Source organism: Dermacentor andersoni, chromosome 1, assembly GCF_023375885.2.
Source record: "Dermacentor andersoni chromosome 1, qqDerAnde1_hic_scaffold, whole genome shotgun sequence".
NCBI lineage: Eukaryota > Metazoa > Arthropoda > Arachnida > Ixodida > Ixodidae > Dermacentor > Dermacentor andersoni.
This window is the reverse complement of record NC_092814.1, coordinates 336260661-336282802: the sequence shown is the minus strand read 5'-3', so window position 1 is coordinate 336282802 and position 22142 is coordinate 336260661. Positions and strand designations below refer to the sequence as shown.

Genomic DNA, 22142 nt, shown 5'->3' with positions numbered 1-22142 from the left:
TGCTGAAGCCATGTCACGGTGACTGCCGGCCCTGGTAGGCATTCGCGTCCCGGTAGCTGTCTTCCGCCACGATGGCGGTTGGTGACCGGGGCTACGTCACGCTGTGGCTTCCACTAGGTCCACTAGTACCCACAGAGAGGTCATAGTTGGGGCTCTGTAGTCATCGCGACTTGTGGTTTTCTAAGGTGCACCCAAAGTAGAGTTCACAAGCTTTTTCCTATCCTTCACCGATCGGAATTTGCGGGGTCCGGCGTTTCGAGACTACTTTTGTACCAGATTCAAATATATCCTAAAGGTATTTCTACACCTTCAAACTTGAAAAATGAGATCCCTGTACAAGCGAGAAGTGTTTAATAGACTTTCTACAACCTCCAAAATATTTGTCGGTACTCCTTTGAAGGGGACGGCCACACATCACTTTAGGCCAACTCCGATTTGCCTGTCCGAATACATGTAGAACGCAGAAATAATTTCCCGAGAGAACCGCGGAGCCGACTTGAATAATGTTTGTTGCATTTGAGAAAGAAAGAAAGAAAGAAAGAAAGAAAGAAAGAAAGAAAGAAAGAAAGAAAGAAAGAAAGAAAGGCAAATTCTAATGACTGTGGGAAGCTGAATTTTGAATTAATACCTCACTGTTTCTACATAAACTGCCGAAGATCGGTAAGCTTGAAAAAAAAAGGTAGAAGCATGAAGCTCAGACCCGTAACTCTGCATCAAAAACAGATATCGTAGTTTTGTACACTGCTTCCGTTAGATGATCTAAAGCGGACAAATTTGATGCCTGAAATTACAGCTCACGCAAATTTGTTACGATGTTGGCAGGGATTTTGCAAAAGCCTTACTCATAAATTAGTGGTATATTTTTCAGGAGCGTATAATACATAATACATAAGAAGTTTGCACGGACAACATGGCCACAATTAGTACCTGACCGGGGTAGTTGGAGAAGTATGGCAGAGGCCTTTGCCCTGCAGTGGGCGAAACTAGGCTGATGATGATGATGATGACGGCGATGATGACGACATGTCAGTATTTTGCAATTTAGGTGTATTATTAGGTACAATTTAAACAATTGTGGTACCTTTCACATTGCTGAGTTAGAGAATTGAAAACTTGATAGTCCCATTTATAGAATTTTTGCAATTCCTAGACATTTTTTATAAACATTTGAAGCCCTAAATGAAGAATTTGCGTGCTGCAGTGACTAGATTTTAACTTTGTTCTTTTAAATGCAAGAAGCTCTAACAAAATTGTCGAGGTGGTTACCGAGAAAAACTATTTTTCCGTTCACATGTGTTGAGATAGGAGCTTCCGAGCTAAAGCTTCCTCTTAAGGACTTTATTTTTGTATCATAATATTCTCAGCATGTTTACAAGTAAGAACAAAATAAATGTGTTCCATTTCCCGCGAAGTTCTCGCTCTTAACATTACGTGCTCGGCCCAACAGCAGACTACCCACTCTCCCCCCCCCCCACCCAACCCCAAGATATCGGTCGCAGAAAGAGCAGTATACTAGTGAGCTAAGTTTCCCTCGGCTCAAATTATTTCGGGGCTAAATCTCGCATTTCACTCTCCCATAACGTAGAACTGCCGTGCCCAATAGCCGCGGGACATCGATGTTACGTAGCGTAAGATGGCACGATATGCGAGCCAGTGGCGTAGCCGGGAATTTTTTTCGGTGGGGGCACGCACTTCACCGGGGACGCGGGGGGAGGAAGAGGGGGAGAAGTGCCGTAGAAAGGAGGCTGGGCAGGTGCTATCTGGTATACAGATCTTTCTTTTTTTCTCGGGGAGGGGCCACGTACTCTCTGTGCGCCACCCCCCCCCCCCCCCTTGGCCCTGCCTTTATCCGTGATGGTTGCCAAGCCTGTTGAACGTGTTTATAGAGTCGCTTCCATGGTTACAACTAACTCGAGGGCTTCCGCGAGGCGGAAGTTGTCGTGGCACGTGGTCGGCGTGTTGATGGCGTCATTTCCATGGTCACAGCACCTTCTTCATGGCTGTCATGATGATAAAGCGATAATTGAAATACTTTGAAAACATGATGTACTTTTTTTTTCGTAGTACTCGTAATATCGTATAAACGTAAAGAGCACGTAACATTTATAACCAACAGTGAAGCGTCCGCAGATAGGCGTCAGTTTCCTTGCATGAGGTTCCCAAAATTGCCGCATTGCGATGATGCTATTGGCGTCATCCAGCAAGCCTTCTCAGAAGCGTTGCAGGACTGCTTTACAGGGCCCCTCACCAGGTCTGACCATTTTGAGCTGACAAGCGCAGAGGATACATTGCCCGATGATTATCGTGTCTACAAAGTATTACTCCGCTCCACGGAAAGATCTGAAATTTCAAACCGAAAGCCGTTTGTCCTTCCCCTCGCGGCCACCGTCCTCCAAGCTGGAGGGTGACTACACGTGCTAGTGCGCCTACCTACACGTGTTCGGGCTGCGACGTCGCTCTTAGTGGCACGTGACCTCGACAATTATTCGAGTCAACATCTCTTATTTCTGTAATCTGTTGCTTGAACAGACGAATTAAAGTATAGAGAAAGAATAAAACACACAATGCGAATGTCTGCATGTTTTTGGTTTACTTCGCACCACACCAAGAGAGCTGTGCTTCCGTTTTGTCTGCTTGTTCCCACGTCGTGTAGTCGCGCGCGCAGACACCGAAACTATGTCTTTTTCTACCGTGATCCAGCGCGCGATCACGCTCTGCGATCCGCTTGCGTCTGCCTCAGTATTCGCCTAGCACTGACTTATGCCACTAGTGAGGAGTCCTCGTGCACAGCGCGCAAAATTGTGCGCTGCACGAAACGAGACAACCCGAACAGCTCGCACGCGACGCCGTCAGCGGAAGCGCGCCGCCCGCAAAAAAGCGAGGAGAAAAAAAACATGAAGGCGGTGCCCGTGACGTATGCGACACGCGTTTCTCGAGCTCCGGTGTGGGAGAACGCAGGGAAGGAATTTCGCTTGCGGAGGCTAGACGGGGCAAGTGGAGAGAGCGTCTCGCTTGGCAGTGGAGCTCGCCTCCCGAAGTCATGGGCTCGCGGCACTATTTCTATCTCTTTTTTTTTTTTTTTTTTTTTTTTTGCGGCAGAACACTCCCTAGAGGCCACGTAACAAGTTTCAGCGTATTTGCTAGTTTGTTATGCGGCCTGGTGAGGCGCCCTTTCAGAGATTATGTGTGGTCCTCCGCAGCACCTACTACCACAGGTTGGCGGTGACGACCAGCGAGAGGCCCCCTTCCTACGTGTCCGCCTGCCTCTTCTGGCTTCGTGAGGCGTTGCGCGCCGCGTTCCGGCGGGCCGCCATCCCTCCGAGCACGGCGCCGCTGGGAGAGGAGTTGGAGTTGGAGCGCACGATGCGTGCCGAACAGGTATGCGCCATTTGTAAGAGGGACGCACGGGGCGTGCCGTTGCAAGAGAACGCAGGAGTCCCACGGCTTAAGGCGCACGTTCCGTGCTCCCGCTAACTTGCTACGGTGACGCAAAGGTATCTTTTTTTTTTGTTGTTAACCCTCCACCTAACGTGCGAACATTTAAAAACCAGTTCAAATCAAATTAACGTGAGCCGCGTTGGTTCCGCCGATATGGGTGTGTATGCCCTCGGCTGGGCCAATTACAAAGCTCGAAGATCGAAAGCTATATGGTGGTCTACGTATATAACTAACGATAAATAGTGAGAACAGTTAATTAGCCTAACTGAAGCTTTGCGGGAGCCCCACACTCTTGCATCGTTTAAGCAGCACGCGTGGCGAATGCACAGAAAGACAAGAGAGCTTGTTGGAGTCAAGTTCACTTAAAGGAATACCGTCAAGACATTTTCGACTAGTCGGTTCTTGCCGTCAAACGAAGGCCGAAACCCCGTTAAGGCCTTGTTACGTTTCGCCTACGACGCGCGGTATAGCCGGCGCGGATGCAACGGACGCCGGGGCTTCGTTCCAAAGCGGCGGACATTTTGGCCCGTTCGGAGCTCCCGCCAAGCGCGTCCAGGCGTGTTTCAGTGCCACGTGTCTTCGTGTGTGCGTGTGTGTGTGTGTGCCCACGCTTGTCAAAGCGCGGCAGCCGGGGAGAGGAGCTCCCCAAGTGTGAAGCGAGGAGGTCTGACAGGCGCCAGCTTGGCGATGCGTCACTACACTCGTCTCAACGTGTCTCTCAGTCTGTCCGTACCCGCCGTCACGTGGTCTCGTCACGAGGCCTTCCTTCTTGCCCTCAACTGCGAAAGTATAAGAGCAGCTGCCCCCGGACGCCAAGAGGGAGGCTCCGATTTCATCCGTTGAGTTACGTGCTCTCCCGTCTCTCCACTTCGGTCGACCTGACCGCGCGCTCTTTTGCGATGTTAGAATAGACAAGTTGTTCTGTTACCAGTTGACTCATGCTTTGCCGGGACCTTCGGATGCTTCCATTGCCCCAGGCCGCCAGGCCAACGCTACCCTTGGGGCTTGCGACCCATTTGCAATAACGGGCGTCAGCACCGAGACTCCAACAGCTGGTTGCCAGCGGTGAGATCGCGACAACGGAGGCCAGCAGCGAAGAGATGCGGTTGACTATATGCTGAGCAGCACAACGACCATCCGGGAGCAGTGCAACGAGCCCTGTGTGATGACTGGTTGCCTGCAGCGGAACGACTGCGCTGAATTCTTGGCTGCGAGGTTTGGTGAGTGCGGGACTTTCTTCTTCTGAGTTTTGCCAGGCTTTTGTTAGTGTCAGAAACAGAGCTGGTAATTGTGGTTGTCGTTGCTGCCGGGTTAGTTTGCGGCAAGACAATAGTAGGCAGTAGAGAAAGCAGCATTCAGAGCAGCCATGGATTTGAAGTCGTTGCGCAAACCGAAATTGCTGGAGCTTGCAAGAGAGTTGGGTCTGGATGTCTCAGACAAACTCAGAAAACCAGAACTGCTAAGGGCTATTCTTGAGTTAGAAGCTGAGGATGACGAGCTGTCGGAATGCCTTGAGACCATTGAGGAGCGGGCAAAACGACAGCAGCGTGAACTTAAAGAACAGAAAGAAAAAGAAGAGCGTGAACGTAAAGAACAGATAGAGCGAGAGCAACAAGAAAAAGAGCGCGACCGTCAACACGCTTTGGAAATGAAGCGTCTCGAGGTAGAGATGGAACGCGCTCGTAATGGAAGTCAGGCACACGGTGCAGGAGAACGAGTATTGTTCAAAATGACTGACCTGATGCGGCCGTTTAAGCTTGGAGAGGACATTGGTTTGTTCCTGGTTAACTTTGAGCGAACGTGCGAGAAGCAGGGGTTCTCTCGGGAAACGTGGCCACAGCGCTTGCTCACTTTGTTACCCGGCGAGGCGGCCGACGTAGTCGCTCGCTTGAAGAGAGAGGAGGCAGAGGATTTCGACCAAGTGAAATCGAGTCTGCTAAAAAAGTACAGGCTGTCAGCGGAGGCGTTCCGTCGGAAGTTTCGGGAAAATGAGAAAGGCAGAAGTGAGTCATATACAGAGTTTGCCTACAGGCTAATGTCAAACATGCAGGAGTGGCTCAAAGAAGAGAAAGCGTTTGGTGACCACGAGAAAGTTCTGCAGTGTTTCGGGCTAGAACAGTTTTATAGTCGGTTACCTGAGAACGTGCGGTACTGGGTCTTGGATAGGCCAGACGTTAGTACGGTGGCTAGAGCCGCCGAGCTAGCCGAGGAGTTTGTGACGCGTCGGGCTCGCGGAGCTAAGGACGGTCAAAAGGGTGAATTTGGCTCCAAGTTTGAGAGGCCGAAGTTCACGCCCATGAGAGCAAAGGGGGACACACGTAGTGCGGATGCGAGTGAAAGCAGTCCGACCGAACGTAAGGAGACGGCGGCAGCCGAAGCCGAACGCAGAAAGCGGTTCGAGACGAGGCAAGCGCGCGTTTGTTATACGTGCCAGAAGCCGGGTCACTTTTCGGCGCAGTGTCCAGAAACAAAAACAAAAGTCGTGTTTTTGTCCTTATGCAGCACTGACGAGAACATGAAGCTTCTCGAGCCTTACATGCGAGACCTCCTCGTGAACGGGAAAGAGTGCCGAGTGCTTCGCGATTCCGCAGCTACAATGGATGTAGTTCACCCCTCCTACGTAGAACCCGATATGTTCACGGGCGAGTGTGCATGGATCAAGCAAGCCGTGGAAGCTCATAGCGTGTGTCTGCCCGTAGCAAAAGTGCTTATTGAAGGACCTTTCGGAGCGCTTGAGACGGAGGCCGCAGTGTCATCTATGCTGCCCCCCCCAGTACCCGTACCTATTTTCGAACAGGTCCGATCACCTCCTGCGCGAGAAGGGGCTTTTGTTTGGTGAGGCTAGCGTTCAGGCCTTAACCAGATCGAAGGTTCGGGAGCTCGCTGCAAAGGCGGTAGTTGCGGGGCCGACGTTGTCGTGCAATGAGAAAGGGTCAGAGGCGCAGCAAGCTGATATTCAGAGCACGCCCGAACTGAATAAAATTGAGCCTGTAGCGTTGAAGGCACCAGATACTGGAGAGGAAATGCCCGACACGGGAAAGTTAGAAGAGCTATCTGCAGATTTGCTCATCGCGCCTACGTCAGATGGACTTAACAGGTTGCTAAAAGTCAGCCGGGCGGCTTTGATAGCCGAGCAAAAGAAGGATGGCAGCCTAGAAAACATACGCTGCATTGTCAAGGAAGGTATCGCCAAGAAAAATGCTCGCTTTGTGGAAAGAGGTGGGGTCCTGTACCGGAAGTATCTAGACCGCAGAGGAGTGGAGTTCGATCAGCTGATCGTGCCTCAGTGCTACCGTCAGGATCTGTTGCGCTTGTCGCATGGGGGTTCGTGGTCCGGACACCTAGGAGTTAAGAAAACTAAGGACCGTCTCTTGCAGGAGTACTATTGGCCAGGGTGTTTTCGGGACGCAGACAACTTTGTGAAGACATGTGACACCTGTCAGCGGGTGGGCAAACCAGGGGACAAATCGAGGGCGCCGTTGAAGTTGGTACCTATCATTACGGAGCCTTTTAGACGGCTCGTTATTGATACAGTGGGACCTCTGCCGGTAACAACCACGGGGTACAGACACATTTTGACTGTGATCTGCCCAGCGACAAAGTTCCCTGAAGCAGTGCCGCTTAAAGAACTAAGCTCAGTTGAGATAGTCAATGCACTACTGTCGATATTTGCGCGAGTTGGTTTTCCTGCGGAAATCCAATCAGATCAGGGCACAGTGTTTACTAGCGCTTTGACGACAGCCTTTCTCGAAAGGTGCGGGGTAAAGCTGTTAGACAGCTCAGTGTACCACCCACAGTCGAATTCCGTTGAAAAGCTCCACTCCGTCATGAAGCGCGTGTTGAGAGCATTGTGTTTTGAACATCAAACTGACTGGGAGCTGTGTCTGCCTGGGGTGAAGTTTGCATTAAGGACCGCGCCGCATGCGGCTACGGGGTTTTCGCCAGCTGAGCTAGTGTACGGTCGCTCGCTGCGATCTCCGCTTCGCATGCTTCGATACGGATCACTGCCCTCTCCAATGGCTGCAGACCATCTCTTCCACAAATGGCCGCCTCCTGCGCTGGAGCCTCGCTTTGCAACAACATTCCTTTGAGGGGCGTTACAAAAAGGGGAGTCTCAACGGTAACGCCGATGGCTTAAGTCGAAGCCCCTAACGTGGGAATCAGCCTCAAAATTGTTTGTTACTGATGTTTTTCTTCCTGAGGCAGGATTTTTAACATATTGCTTTTGTGTAGTGTTTCAAAGTGATGATGTGCTTTCTAGTGCAATTTTCCGATTTGTGGACGCGTTCTGAGTGCTGCTCAACTACTGTAAGGAACTAGGCAGTAGTATAAAAGGGGAAAGAGCCTGGCAGGGCTTAGTGAGGGTTGTGCCGTGCTTGCTGACTGAGCGGTTGACTTTCGGCGTAGTTCTAACGCTTGCCGTGAACGAGAACAAAAATGTCAACTCTCCCGAAGTCACTTTGCAGTGTCCTGTGTGAACCTGAACGAGAGAACGAGGCCTTCTCTGCGCTGCGCTCAAGAAACGCCGAAGGACGACCGACTTCGGTTATGAGCATCATCAAGCGACATCCCTCCGGACAGCGGATGCAGTCCCCTGACCATCGGGATCTCCTTCCCCCGGCGGGGCGGTCTGTTACGTTTCGCCTACGACGCGCGGTATAGCCGGCGCGGATGCAACGGACGCCGGGGCTTCGTTCCAAAGCGGCGGACATTTTGGCCCGTTCGGAGCTCCCGCCAAGCGCGTCCAGGCGTGTTTCAGTGCCACGTGTCTTCGTGTGTGCGTGTGTGTGTGTGTGCCCACGCTTGTCAAAGCGCGGCAGCCGGGGAGATGAGCTCCCCAAGTGTGAAGCGAGGAGGTCTGACAGGCGCCAGCTTGGCGATGCATCACTACACTCGTCTCAACATGTCTCTCAGCGTGTCCGTGCCCCGTCACGTGCGCCTCTATCGAGGCGTTCCCTCTTGCCCTCGACTCCGAGACTATAAAAGCAGCTGGCCCCGGACGCCGGGAGAGAGGCTCCGATTTCTTCCGTTGAGTTACGTGCTCTCCCGTCTCTCACTTCGGTCGACCTGACCGCGCGCTCTTTTGCGATGTTAGAATAAACCAGTTGTTCTGTTACCAGTCGACTCATACTTTGCCGGGACCTTCGGATGCTTCCAGTGCCCCAGGCCGCCAGGCCAACGCTACCCTTGGGGCTTGCGACCCGTTTGCAATAACGGGCGTCAGCGCTGAGTTTGCAACAACTCGTGCCAGCGGTGCGATTCCAACAGCCTAGAAAAGTAATCGCAATTCGCCAGAGCGCTCCAAATATTTTTTATGCACTTAGTTTCTACAAAGCAGTGAGGGTTTCCGTACCAAGGAGGTGGACGCGTCGTGTCATCAGGATACATCGACTCGCTCCATTCGTGCGCTCGTTGCTGCTGCCACCTCCGAACGCCGTAAGAAGCGCGCCCAGCCCTCGTGCTTGACTTGTATACGTCCTCATACGGAACCTGCATGGCGTCAACAAATTTCGCTCTGTCGTGGCGACACGGTAATGTGGGCGACGTCAGGTCCGGGATTTCTAGACAATTTTAGTATCAAAATTAAGATATCGGGACGAGGCGGGAAAACGCTCGCGTGTACTTATAATTAAGTGCGCGTTAAAGAACTTCAGGAGGTCAAAATTATTCCCAAGCCCCCCACTACGGCGTCATAATCAGATTTGGGTTTTGGCACGTCAAACCTCAGTATTTTATTTTGTGTCATGTTTCTGCGGCCACGTGACTTTATCACGTATACACCCTCACTCCCCATCTTGCTACGTCATGTGCTTCGGTTTGGCTCGCCGCTCACTGAATTGTATTACATGGGCGAAAATTTGACACAATTTGCCGACAGTTGTGCGAGATAGTGACCGCAAGTGAATTGAACGCCGTTAGCTCCCGTCGCGTCGTTGTAAACGAAACGCTTCAATGTCAATCGCTCGTTAAGCCACTCCTGTACTATTAAGCAAAATTACATTCTTTGGGTCGTATCTTGCCACGCAACAATAATCGCCATCTGTCTTGTCCGCATTTCCTTTCTTTAACGCTGTGAGCCCGGTACTTCCCAGTCACGAACGGCATGCGCGTTATCACCATGGCACAGCATCCTCGACAGGAAAGTAGCGAGTGCAGCGTTTTCAAGAAAGGAAATGCAAGCAAGACAGATGACGATTATTCTTGCGTGGCAAATATATACCCCAAGGGGTGTACATTTGTCTAAGAGTGTATTGACTGTTGCTCTTCCTAGGTTATAGAGAATGAGAGGATCACTAATGCCTTTGCATTGGGAATGTCAAAGCGGAATAAAGTGTATCTGCGTGAAGTGTGTGAAGTGGGTCACGTGGTAGGAGGTAGAGGGAGGATACACGCTTAAAAGAGCGTGTATGTATGTATTCGCATATGGATGTATGTAAAGTCGAACGCCTGTATAACGAAATTCTCGGGACCTACAATATTTTTAGTCATGAAGGCCACTTCGTTCTAATGGTCGCGCTGCGTACCACGCACAACAGAGCAGACTAAGATTGTTCAACAGTAAAAACCTTTATTAAACATGAAATGAAGAGACACTTAGTGAAATAAGTCGCTTTTGTTTTGATGCCCACTTTTTTTTTTTACATAATTAAGCGACTGAAGCCACGTACCGAAATTGACAGCCCGCTTCGCGGTGAAACGCAGGAGTTAAATCTGCAGATCGCCGGATGCCGCTATCGCCTCCCTTGCCGTCAAGATTCTTGGTTTGTTTGCGGGATCTTCGTCACTGTGGCTCTGTTGACATTCCGGTGCTTTCATCCTTAGATGGCTTTCAGGACGCCGTCAGTCGTCAGTTACGATTAAATAATCACGTCTTCATCACCTGCGACGTATGCGGCAGCCTTCTCACACGCTGATGCGTTACAACCAATAAGCGTATAAGTTGCGAGCGATTTCTGGAGCAGCGCAGCAGGACGAGCAGGTGCGCTCGTCAAGTGCATGGCTAGCATTGCCGTTAGGCTAGCGCAGAGCGCGTTGGTGATGTCTGTACACAGTGCAGTGGGCGCTTGGGTATACGTGGGAGCGTTCGTTGTGAAGAAACAAATCAGCCACCGCGGGCGCCTAAATCCCTTCGTTATATATATATATATATATATATGCCCAACAAGCCATGAAGCCAAGAAGAGCATCGGGGAAACATTAGTGGTGTTTGAAATTTAAATGTAGAAAACAATAAAAGGGGGAAAGGGAAATGAAAGGGGACAAACAGATAAGTTGCTGCCAGTGCGAGCCGAACCCGCAACCTCCGCATTACGCCTGTTATAGAAGGAATTGCAGTGTGACGACAACGGAGCCACGACAGCGTGACGAGAATGGCATGACTATAGCTAGGCTACTGAGCCACGCTTACTTTTCCGCTCGTTTACTTACTCCACGGAGGGCACATGCTCCTCCGACCATTGGTTTTTAAGTTCACGCAGACCCGACGCTCTGGGAAAGCCGGTGTATGAGCGAAGTTGTGGCGTGCCGTCACGACGCACTCCAGGCAAATTTTCACCGTCGCCGTGCTGTTCCGTAAGTTAGAGTACAATACGATCCTATGACGCCCCGCGACGCTGTATGCTAAATTAAAAATTAAATTATGGGGTTTTACCTGCCAAAACCGCTTTCTGGTTATGAGGCACACCGTAGTGGGAGACTCCGGAAATTTTAACCACCTGGGGTTCTTTAATGTGCACCTAAATCTAAGTACACGGGTGTTTTCGCACTTCGCCCCCATCGAAATGAGGCCGCCGTGGCCGGGTACGCTGTATGCCGTAGGTGCGAGGAAAAATGTGAGAGGGTGAGAAATACGATCGTTTGACGTGGGTCGTCTTCCCACTCACCCAGTGTTGTGCGGTGGGAGGAGTAGCAGGAGGAGGGTTGCACGCGCCCTAAGGGGGAAGGGAGGCAGGAGAGCCCGCGCCTCCAAAATGTTGAGATGGCGCGATCTCAAGTCTTGGAGCCGCGTTGAAGCTACAGGCAGTTCGTTCGCCTATGCTGCTGGCCTTCATCATGCCAGTGTTCTGACAGCGAGTATCCGCGGCCATCGAGTGAGATGTGGTCGTGTTTGCCGGTGTGCGCGTTACGTCATACTTGTTAATTTAGTTGGTCAGTTCATCCTTATGCAATTTATACGCTTGATAAAACTACTGACCTTACTTCGTATAGCTGTCTGATAATTTGCTGTCGCAATCAATGCTCTGCCTTTCAGGAAAAACTGCGGCTTTTTTTAACCTTCTTTGCGCAGGTATGCAGTGCTTCGTTCGAGCTCAGGTACCGTCCAGCTGAAATCGGCGCTACGAAGCGGTTTACGGCACAAGCGAGCGCTTCAGCGACGTTTCGTGAACGCTACAGCGATGATTGAGGCAAGAGTGCGCGGCCGCTGCTCCTATCGCAGCGCTCTCACCAGAGCGGGGTGCTTTAAAGAGTTCCCCGCTTCTTCCTGCCTCTTATTTTCCTATACGTCATCTAATAACAACCATGCTTCCCTGCTAATATTCTTGTTTTTCTTCTTTCTCGCGCAGCATATGGGACCGACTTCTTGCGCTAATTAATAAAGCTGTGTGTGTCATCGTCCCACAATTCGTGTTCACGATGCAAACGAACGAGCTCAGTTGGCTTAGTCCACGCGCACTTTAGATACAGAAGAAGGAAAAGGACGAAGTGCCGCCAAGTGACAATCTTGAAGTCCAGTCATGGCAAATATAAAGGATAAGTTCGTGGGAAATATGTGCTTACCAAGTGCTAGGCAAGTTGCACTGAAAGGTCCTGTAACCATGTAGGTACTACCTGTCAAGGGTTAAGAAAAAGATACACACAAAAAGCTTTCCCCATTTGGAGGTGTATCTTCTCCCCAAACATTAATCGTAATATGTCTTTAATCTGTCTTTCTTGCGCTTGGTTTCTTAAAAACTCAGCACTCGCTACTTTCCTCAAGAATGCTACCTCATGCTGATAATGCCCATGCCGACCATGACCTGGAAATACCGGGAGTGCAGAGCTAAAACTAAGTTATGGGATTTTACGCCAAAACCATGGCCTGATTATGAGGCACGCCGTAGTGGGGGACTCCGGAAATTCGGACCACCGGGGGTTCTTTCACGGGAACGTGAATTTAAATTTCCAAAGAGTTCCACCATGGCTTGTGACCTCGGACATGCCGTAATTTCAATGAGGCACCGCGCGGGGTGCTGTTAAGTAAGAGACGACTCAGGCACGAAGTCGTGTTATATTTCACTTACAGATACGGACAATTTCACAATTATAAAAACAAACACAGTACAAACATTTCTTAAATTATCGTCGATTTACAGGTAAAAATATAGCAGTGCTGATGCGGCTGGCCGGCAGAACCAACACCTCAAGGACGCTTGAGGAACGGTGAACGAGTCCACGTGTTCGTAGGGTAACGCCAACTCTCTAGCGGCAGCTGGTCACGGACGCCGACGTCGGGCTCACCAGCGGGATGAACAACAGCGCGGCTACGAAGAACTCATGTGGCTAAACCCCGGCACGGTCTTCTGGCTACGCTCACCCACGAAGTGTACCCTCTCGATGACGTCATAACCGCTGTGCTTGCGCAGGTTTAGCTTCCGGAAGGAGCTAGGCACGACGTTGATCCAGCCGCTCGCACGCTGTCCTGGTGGTCGTGGCGCTCCGTGCGGCGTCTGCCGCTCCAGTCGGCGTGCACCGTGCTTAGGAGCTCCTCCCAGCTGGCCATGATTTCGCTGGCCAGAGCAGACGATGACCGGCACCAGTGGTCCACCTTTCTGGTCGAGACGAAGCTGCAGGAGTGCTCGCCAGATGCCCCGGTGCTGATGAGCACGTGAAGCTGTAGGCCCGGCGCCTGGCATACGCGCGCTCTCGCTTCATGGCGCTTTGACGAGTGAGCAGGGCGCCCCGGACTTTCGGGGAAATGACTTCTTACTTATGTGGCTGCCTGCCACAACTGGAATGTCACCGAAAGGGAGAAAATCAACACCGTTATACGCAAGACTTACAAGATCGCCCTTGGCCTACGTACCGGAGTCCACAAGCCCTGTTCGTCTGCTACAGCTGGGGGTATACAACACGCTTGAGGAAATAGTGGATGCGCAAAGAGCCTCGCAACTCGAATGCATGTCCCTGACAGCCACGGGCCGGTACATCCTGCAGACACTCGGCTTAAATTACCATGTCCAAAACGGTAAGAAACAGGTCATTCCACCCGACCTCAGCGACCCGCTGATCGTCGCCCCTATCCCTCGAAACATGCACCCTGAATATAATGGGGACCAATGCCAGGCCCGTGCCAAGGCACTGCCGCGCTCCTTTGGTGGGAAGACGATCACGCGCTTCGTAGACGCGGCAGGATACACACGAGAACACCGCTTCACGGCGGTAGTCGTAGACGTTAACTCTCGGCTTAAGCACGCGTGTAGTGTCACAACGAAATACCCGCAAACAGCGGAAGAGGTAGCGATTGCGCTTACCGACCCCCTCTGAGAGGTAGTTCTTAGTGACTCACAATCCGCAGTTCGTAACTACGCGCGTGGGCGCATTTCCTCCGAAGCTCTCCAGATCCTAAGGAAAGCTGGTAGACAACACTTCGATAGCACCGCGATCATCTGGTTCCCAGCGCACGTCGCCACTCCCACCGATGAGGGCCCCCTAACTTGAACGAGGTAGCACACCAATCTGCGCGAGAACAGACCCGCCTCACAGAATCGGAGAACGCCTCTTCGAGTTCGGAACTCCTGGTTCTAAACACGCGAGAACGCTTGGTCAGATACAATGACATCCCCAAGCACTACCAGCTAGCCAGGCGGATATTGCCCCCAACTCACCCCAAAGTGAAACGTCGCCAGGCAGTCGTCTAGCGACAACTGCAAACACAAGGCTTCCCCAGTCCGGTGCGAATGCGGCACATTTTCCCCGCGCAATACCAGAGTGCTCTTTGCGAGTTATGTCAGGCAACTAGAGCGACGCTCTCACGCATGTTGTGGGAGTGTCGTGTTATATCAGATATAATGGCAGTAGCACCGGAGGTTCTTGCATCGAAGTGGACTGCCGCTCAGCGCAGCTCCAACCTCAAGACGCAAGAATGGGCTGTCCAGCAGGCCCGACAGGCGGCGACGAGGCAAGGCCTCGAAGTCCCCTCATGGGAGACCCGAGCCCTGGTCGTTAAACTTTGCCGGATTTAAGATAAAGTTGTTTCCATCCATTGCTAGACGTTATCTCCACTTAGCACGCAGCAGAAGCACCTTCCAGGCGCGTGCTGAAGTTCCCTTTTTTTTTTTTATCGTCGTCTCGATCTCACTCACATACATGCGTGCGGTAGCGAAAAGAAATAGAAGAAAGACTATTTGTGAAAAGGCTTAGCTTCTTGGTGGCCCTCAGTGCAAGACCTGCTTGCAGTTGCTTGAGAGCATGTTCAACAAATTTCGACATGTACGACGTCTAGGTTCTAGCCTAGAACGCTTGAGTTGTGTGCTGCAAGGCGAAGAACGTGGTATCTCTAAGTTTCCGCTTGGTTTTAAAGACAAACGCTTGTGAGCAAATGTACTCATCTTGACCAGGTAGGTCACGCAGTCACCAGCCTCGTATCGTAGACGCAAGTACCTGCTTTCTTTTATTGCGAGGCATTGTTTGCCTGGCTCCATGCACTTCGTGTATTAACTTATTAGGCAGGAAGTCAGGAACGATACAACATATTCTAGACAATATGGAAACAAACTGGAAGGGAAAGCGGCATTAAATTACATCCGAGATATTACAGCCGAATCATTTCAGTGCAATGACGAGGTGGGTCCAGAGAACCAAATGGACAAGGAGCTGGTGCTGAGAAATTTAAACTGGAAGGAAGCCGAAGATAAAATTCCTAAGCATGCAGCCACAAAGTTAGACGAGGTCCTAGTTAGGCTAATTAAGGACCTTCACCAAAACGTAAGGAAGCTTTGTTGAAAGCAGTAGAAATAACCTTAAAAAGATAGACGAATATACCAGACAGCTGGCCACAAAGTAGAATACATTTAATTTACAAAGGGAAGGGGGAAAACGCAGACTTCACTCATAAAGGCCGTTGACCATCACATCGGTAACATACAGGTTAGCAATGCAGGCGATTAAATATAAAATTCCAAGCATGGGCAGAACATAATGGCATATTGGGAGAACTTCAAAATGGCTTCAGGATCGGCAGGCGTCTCGATGATAACTTATTCTTATTCAGTTCAATGAAATAGCCAAAGAAGAATGAAGACCGTTGTGTGTGGCGTTTTCAGACATTACTGGAGCCTATGATAACGCAGAGCGCAACATTTCGTGAGATATTCTGCAAGGGGTAGGCTTAGTCAACGACTGTATACAGCTTTCGAAGATTTACCTAGAAAATACCGTTTGCGTTGAATGGGAAGGGATGAGGAGCGAGTTGAAAGTTGATATCACTAAGTGGCTGAAAGAAGGATTCTCTCTATCCCCGCTGCAATTTATGACGTACATGGTGAGGATGGAGAGGGCGCTAGAAGGTAGTGATATCAAGTTTAATCTCTCATACAAACATGCGAGCACAAGAGTAGAGCAGCAGCTTCCAGATTTGCTTTATGCGGACGATATTGTGTTGCTTGCTAACAAGCAAAGTGATATGCAATGTCAGGCTAATATCTGTGGACAGCTAGAAGGTGAGAATTTGGGATTGAAATTTAGCGTTAAGGAATCAAGTTTTATGTTATTCAATGAAAACAGTGAACAGACAGTGTTAATACAGGGCCGAGAAATACCTCGGGTAAAAGAATACAAATAAATTCGTGTATGGATAAACAAAGGCAATAGATATATTTAAAAACAGGAAAAAACAATAAGAGCAAAAGGGAAGAGAAATGCGGCCATAATGAAGCACAGGGCGCTATGGGGATAGAACAGGTACGTGGTGCTCCTGGCTGTGTGGAAAGGTGTAACAGTTCCAGGGCTCACATTTTGAAATGCGGTTGTTTGCTTGAAATCGGGGGTACAATCAGGACACGATGGCAACCAAGGGTCAGTGAGGCGTCTCGTATTGGGTGCTCACGGGAAGACTGCAAATGAAGCTGCGCAGGGTGATATGAGCTGGACAAGTTTTGAAGTGAGGGCAGCTCAGAGTAAAATTGATGTTGAAGAACGACTGAGGAATAGGAAGAAAAGTAAATGTGCTGGGAGAACTTTCAGGTATTTGTACAGAAAAAGAAAACATTGACTCACAGGGGAGGAATAGAGCTAGGAAGCTTACCAGCAATTATGCGACCGGTATAGTATAGGTTGTATGGCAACAAAGAACGTCAAACGCAAAGTCCGAGAGGCTGCAACAATCGCATAGGTGGCGGCAATGGAAAAGAAATCTGCTATGGGTAACTACTTAAGAGGAAAAACGAAATGAAATCAGGAAAGAAACAATTTATTATAACTCAAAGGGAGGCTCATTTTTCGAAGCGAGATCAGGACGCCTTATAACACACACTTATAAAGCGAGATACAACAAGGAAGGAGAAGCACGTACATGCACGCCGGACGCCTTGAACGCATCGTGGTTTGAGAGGCAGCATGCGCATACGTATGTAGCGCAAATGCAATCCATTCTATCCGCAGGAGGCGTTTACTTCCTCATTACCGCGGATGCGCGGAGGCGAGCGCCATCTCGTGGTTGTCCTATTCGGCGACAGAACAGCCGCGCAGCTCCCGCGGTCACGAAACCCGGAGAGGTTCGCAAAGTAAAGCTTTGTTTTTGAAAAGATAAGCAATAGATGAGGCAAAATAAGAGCAGGAGCTTGGTGGCGCAACCAACCGCCGCGTTTGAAGAGGGGACGCTCATAGCATCCATCCATCCATCTATGTATCACCGCAATATTCAGCGGGCTTGGAGAGGGGTAATTTAAGGCAACCACGTCGGACTGTCGACTAGGCAGAAAATTTTATCACTTTATCTCTTTTATCTCTTTTACTTTCTTCAGCTTGTCAACATTTGTGACCCAGGCAGCGTCTCTTGCACAATTTGTGCAATTTTGCTTTCTTCTGTGCTTAAAGACCCAACTTGAAGCTGCGAGCCTCCCTCTTGTATCTGTTGTTGAGTACGTAACTTTCTTTTAGCGCGAGTTGATTAAGTACCCTTCCAGCGTCACTAATAAATTTACTGACGTCCCTCTTTCTTCCGGCTTGGCTCTTTCTATTTGATTCTTTTTTCCGCACATGTACTGTTTAAGCTTGCCGCCTTTCTTTGAAGCCATTAGGTTTACCACAGGCAGCTGCCAGTTTCTCTGTGAATCCTTTCACTTAAACCAATTAATGTTGTTGTTGTTGTTGTTGTTGTTGTTGTTGTTGTTTAGCGCTTTGCGATTCTTAGATTCGCGCTCTAGATAATCGACTAAAGCTTTAATAGCGTTTCATATTTTGATCTCCACCAACTCCATGAGGTCACAAGCGAAACCAGGTAAACGTTGCAGTCAATGCCTCCGCTTTGTTTGTTCAACAGCAAGAAAAACAGCGAAAGATAGTGCTTCAATGTTCCGACTAAGACGGCGCCATTGTGTCTCGGTAACACATGCCACTCATGCGCGCTGCATTTCAATGCAACTGAGAGAAAGACCACCACCACGCGAACGCCTCTTCAATGCAGCTGGTATGACCTTTTCTTTTTAAAAAGAACTCTCTACTACTATGGAGAAAGTCAACGAGTGTTCGCACGCCATGTTAGACTGTTCGACTGCATTCTAGTAAGCTGCATTTGCTTGATATGTCTAGTCAGGCAGTATTGCTGCCAGGCAACTGTCCATTGAAATCGCGCCGTCTTTTTCTTCCTTTTCTTTTGTAATTTGATATTCACATCATGCCAGTTTTATTTATTTGTTCAGCTCACGCACACAAATATATAAACAAATCTGAATAATCAATTAAATATTCGACTGAAAGAATTCGATTACACTGGCGAAAATTTTTTGTCGCCGCCCAGCCCTCGTCAATTATCAATGCTTGAGTGCCAGGAACACCCGTGACGCTAACACTACTACTGCAACAGATAATAATAATAATAATAATAATAATAATAATAATAATAATAATAATAATAATAAAGTAATAATAATAATAATAATAATAATAATAATAATATTAATAATTATAGTTACACAAAAACAATTTTCATTCAGCATGAAGACCTGTGCTTGTATGTACAATTATGTGAAACCTAAAAAACTAACGGTCGGCCGCTAAAGTTGGACGACAGAGGTGGAGGTCGCCGCTCAGTGAGAAACCTGTTTTCCTTTTCCGCTCTTTCTCATGCATATATATGAATAAACTTTAATGGAAGACGCAGTGAGCATGATTCAAACCTTTTAAGTGCGTAAGCATGCCTGCCCAACGAGAAATTTGTCCGTCCGTCATGTAAAACGAATGCAATGGCTCGTACCCCCCTAAACAATGGCTCATACCCACGTAAAGCAAAGGCTACAAGCGCTCAGCAAAGTGAAGCTAACAGTGGATACATTAATTGAAATCACCCGTGCAGCACAAAGAGCAGCACACGTTTCAATAAAGAACAAACTCAAAACGAGCATCCGAACCATCATACACCCCTCAGCAATTGTAGGGGTGGTTTTGAAACAGCATCGCTGGACATCCAGGTTGATAAAGACCTATAATAGTTGATAAGGGTCGGATCAAGTTCGATAAGGTTGATAACGACCGATGAGCGTTGATGAGAGTTTATGCTGGTCGAATCAAGTTCCAATACATTGATAATGACACCGGGCTGCGTGGAGATGAGAAAGCGGCGCAACGCTTACGCATGCTTAGACAACTTGCAGAGCAGTTCCTGCGTGAATTTTTTTTTCGGAAGATTTCGTCTTAAGAAATTAAGATGTATAGCCTGACCGTTTGTTCTAGGCCACGCCACGTCTAATAAAAAGAAAAAAGCACATCTCTTCATTTTCAAGGCTGCACAATGCCCGTTCGGAAACTTGCATAGATGGTGGTGCCATATTTCCCTTTAGGTAATAGGGTAAGAAACTCCGCGGCTATGAGAGCCTGCAACTGTCGCACTAAATGAGTTCAAAGTAAGCGTAATTACAGAGGTACGTGTGGACCCAGACCCAACCACAAGAGGTATTTCTGGAACCGAAGATGTAGTCGTAAAGCGATGCAACGCAGTCGCTTAAGAGAGCAACGACTGGGTACACATTATTCCTCACACACAAAAAAAGAGCTCCTAAAACGGTAAAAATGCATGTACTTGTCTACAACAACGTATTTCGCGCATGGCTCCGTTTTCGCGACTGCTCCTGCGCGAATGAAAAGCAACCCCGGACATGTAGTGGATCGTTCATGGATATTGCGCAAAAAAGTAGGACCGCACAACTTCGAACAAAAGCTATACTTTTGCTTCCGTCAGCCAAAATGTGACAAGTAAATATCGAAATGCTATTTCACATCCGGAATCCGCTCAGCCCTCTCTCTTCGGAAGAAGAGAAGCTTCATTTGCGACTGTAATATATTGTTCCGAGGCATCAAAGAATACTGGCTCGGCCAGTATTCCCCTTGGTCTTCATATAAACAGAAAAGACGCAGTTTCGCCCGAAAGGCGAAGCATCGATTGCGATAGCAATTTAGCAGACAGCCATACGAAGTAAGGATAGTACTTTTATCGGCCGTATCAACTTGGTAACCGTTCGCTTGCTAGCTAAATTAATAGGCATGGTGTCAGCGGGCACAGCAAACATGAATACATCACACTCAATGACAGCGGACGCGCTGTAAACACGCTGGCGTGAGGAAACGCGGCAGCAGCAGCAAGGGAAGTGACATTCGTGCTGTCCATCGCTTCAACGCAAAGCGAGCGCCGAGGACACACAGCACGCACAAATCTACGAGCCGTCGACATACATCTGCCCCCAACGGAGATTGCTGTCAACCGCGCGAGCGCACGCAGCGGTCACATGCGCAATCCGCCTCTTTCATGCCGCGACTGCGCATGCGCCCTGCCCTAGCGGATTAGTCGCGAAACGTTTTGGAAGGGTCGTGCGCGTGGCCGCGCGTCGGAAAGTCCCCCGAAAAAAAAGAGCGCTCGGACGCGCGCTGCTGCAAACACTCGTGCCGTGTACGGCGTTGAAACTCTACTGGTAGCTCGACGTCGGCGCGGTGGCGAAAACGTGCGTAGCGTAAGACAGCAACTCCACATTAAAAGAGAAAGCGGGCAGGGCATCGTCCGAGTTGTCCGGACTGCACCGTGAGCCAGGTAGTTGCCGCCTTTCTTGAATGGCTCGATAATTTAACGGAAAACCCGTGCATTACACTTGGGCGACACTTAAGTACATCTCGTTGCTGACGAAGTCTTTTTGCAGCGTCGGTCCTCACATGCTGGTGGTGGCAGCGCGTTCCTGACTGCACGTACTCGTAAGGCGCGGCAACACTGGGTCGATACGAGGCCGACAAGACGCTCACTCCAATGATTGGCCGACTATTGTGCGTCACTGCAACCTTTTTATCATACGAGGTCGACAACGACGCAACCGCCGAGCGCGAGTCGTACTGCGACAGGCTTTCATGTCGAAGGCACCGGCAAAATCAGCGTGCCGACCATCGTTCGACCGAACCCCGCGCGATCGGCCGTCGAACCGACAACACAATAGCGACAGCGTCTTCGATCGCTTGTATATATAATTAATCGTGCTCAAATTGAGTCAAGCACGCCTACCAAGTCGAAATGCACAAGCTTTAACCCTCTCAAGCCGTGGCCACGAAGTCTGAGCCAATAGAGAGTTTTAGAATAGGGGCCAAAATAGTTTGGGGCCCCAAAGAGCTCTGCGGGTGTTGGCGTTGGGGCATGCAGGAGTGAAGAGCTTTAGAATAAGGCTTTGCGTTTGCGGATAGCGTCTTGCGCTGACAGCGCCACTACGGCGTCAAAGAAAAGCTATTAGAAATAATTAAATAAAATATACCGTTTTATGATAGGAATAGTAATTTTGACTTGCGTGTATTCGCGTTTAATTACGATTTGGAGGTTATTCTGTAAGCAGCAAACAATTAGTTGCGCTTAGTTTTGAGCAAACCAACTTTATGTGCCTTCACCAGCCAAGCTTAGCCGTGCCTACGAGCCATAAGATCCACAATAGAATTCGGAATCAGCGGCGTCTAATGAATCAATCTTCACAACACACGTTAGTTGAGAGAAAGCGATAACCGCAGTCACTTCTCCTAGCTTGCGAACTTCACGTGTTACCACGAATCGAACCCAGTTTAGTGCTAGGTTAGAGCCGTCGCTTCGATGTGTGCCGCCATGGGTGCCGCCTTCTATAGTTCAATTCTGACCTTAGCGATTTGAAATGAGCTACACTTCACTTCGCATGGCGCATACACAATAAGCGGTAAGCGGCGACACAGCGCTGTGCCAACGTCTGTACGTCACCGTACCTGTAGGCTATCGGCCGCCTTCGCTACGTATATCGGTGGGCCTGTGCGTGTTGCTTTGCCGACACATTTCCCAATTTCAGAGACGCACTGTTTGCTTCTGCCTCAAGCGGCAAACAAGAGACGGTGTATTCGGTATACAGCAGCATAAACAACCGCCTCGCTCATTTCTACCAAAGCCATGGGAGCGATGGCATCCGCGCGTTTTCGGGAGAGAACAACATTGCCTACAAATGAGCACTTATGCGAGCACAGTT

At 49.4% G+C, this 22142-nt stretch overlaps 1 protein-coding gene across 1 annotated transcript in view; it reads left to right on the top strand.

The window, feature by feature from the left end:
• LOC129381148 (uncharacterized) overlaps positions 1-12031 on the top strand; it is a 30072-nt gene extending 18041 nt beyond the window's left edge. The window contains exons 4-5 of the mRNA XM_055063782.1: positions 3201-3378; positions 11726-12031. Of these exons, the coding sequence (XP_054919757.1) occupies positions 3201-3378; positions 11726-11842 (295 nt within the window). The 3' untranslated portion in view covers positions 11843-12031. The remainder of the gene's footprint in view (positions 1-3200; positions 3379-11725) is intronic.
• The last annotated feature ends 10111 nt before the right edge of the window (positions 12032-22142 follow it).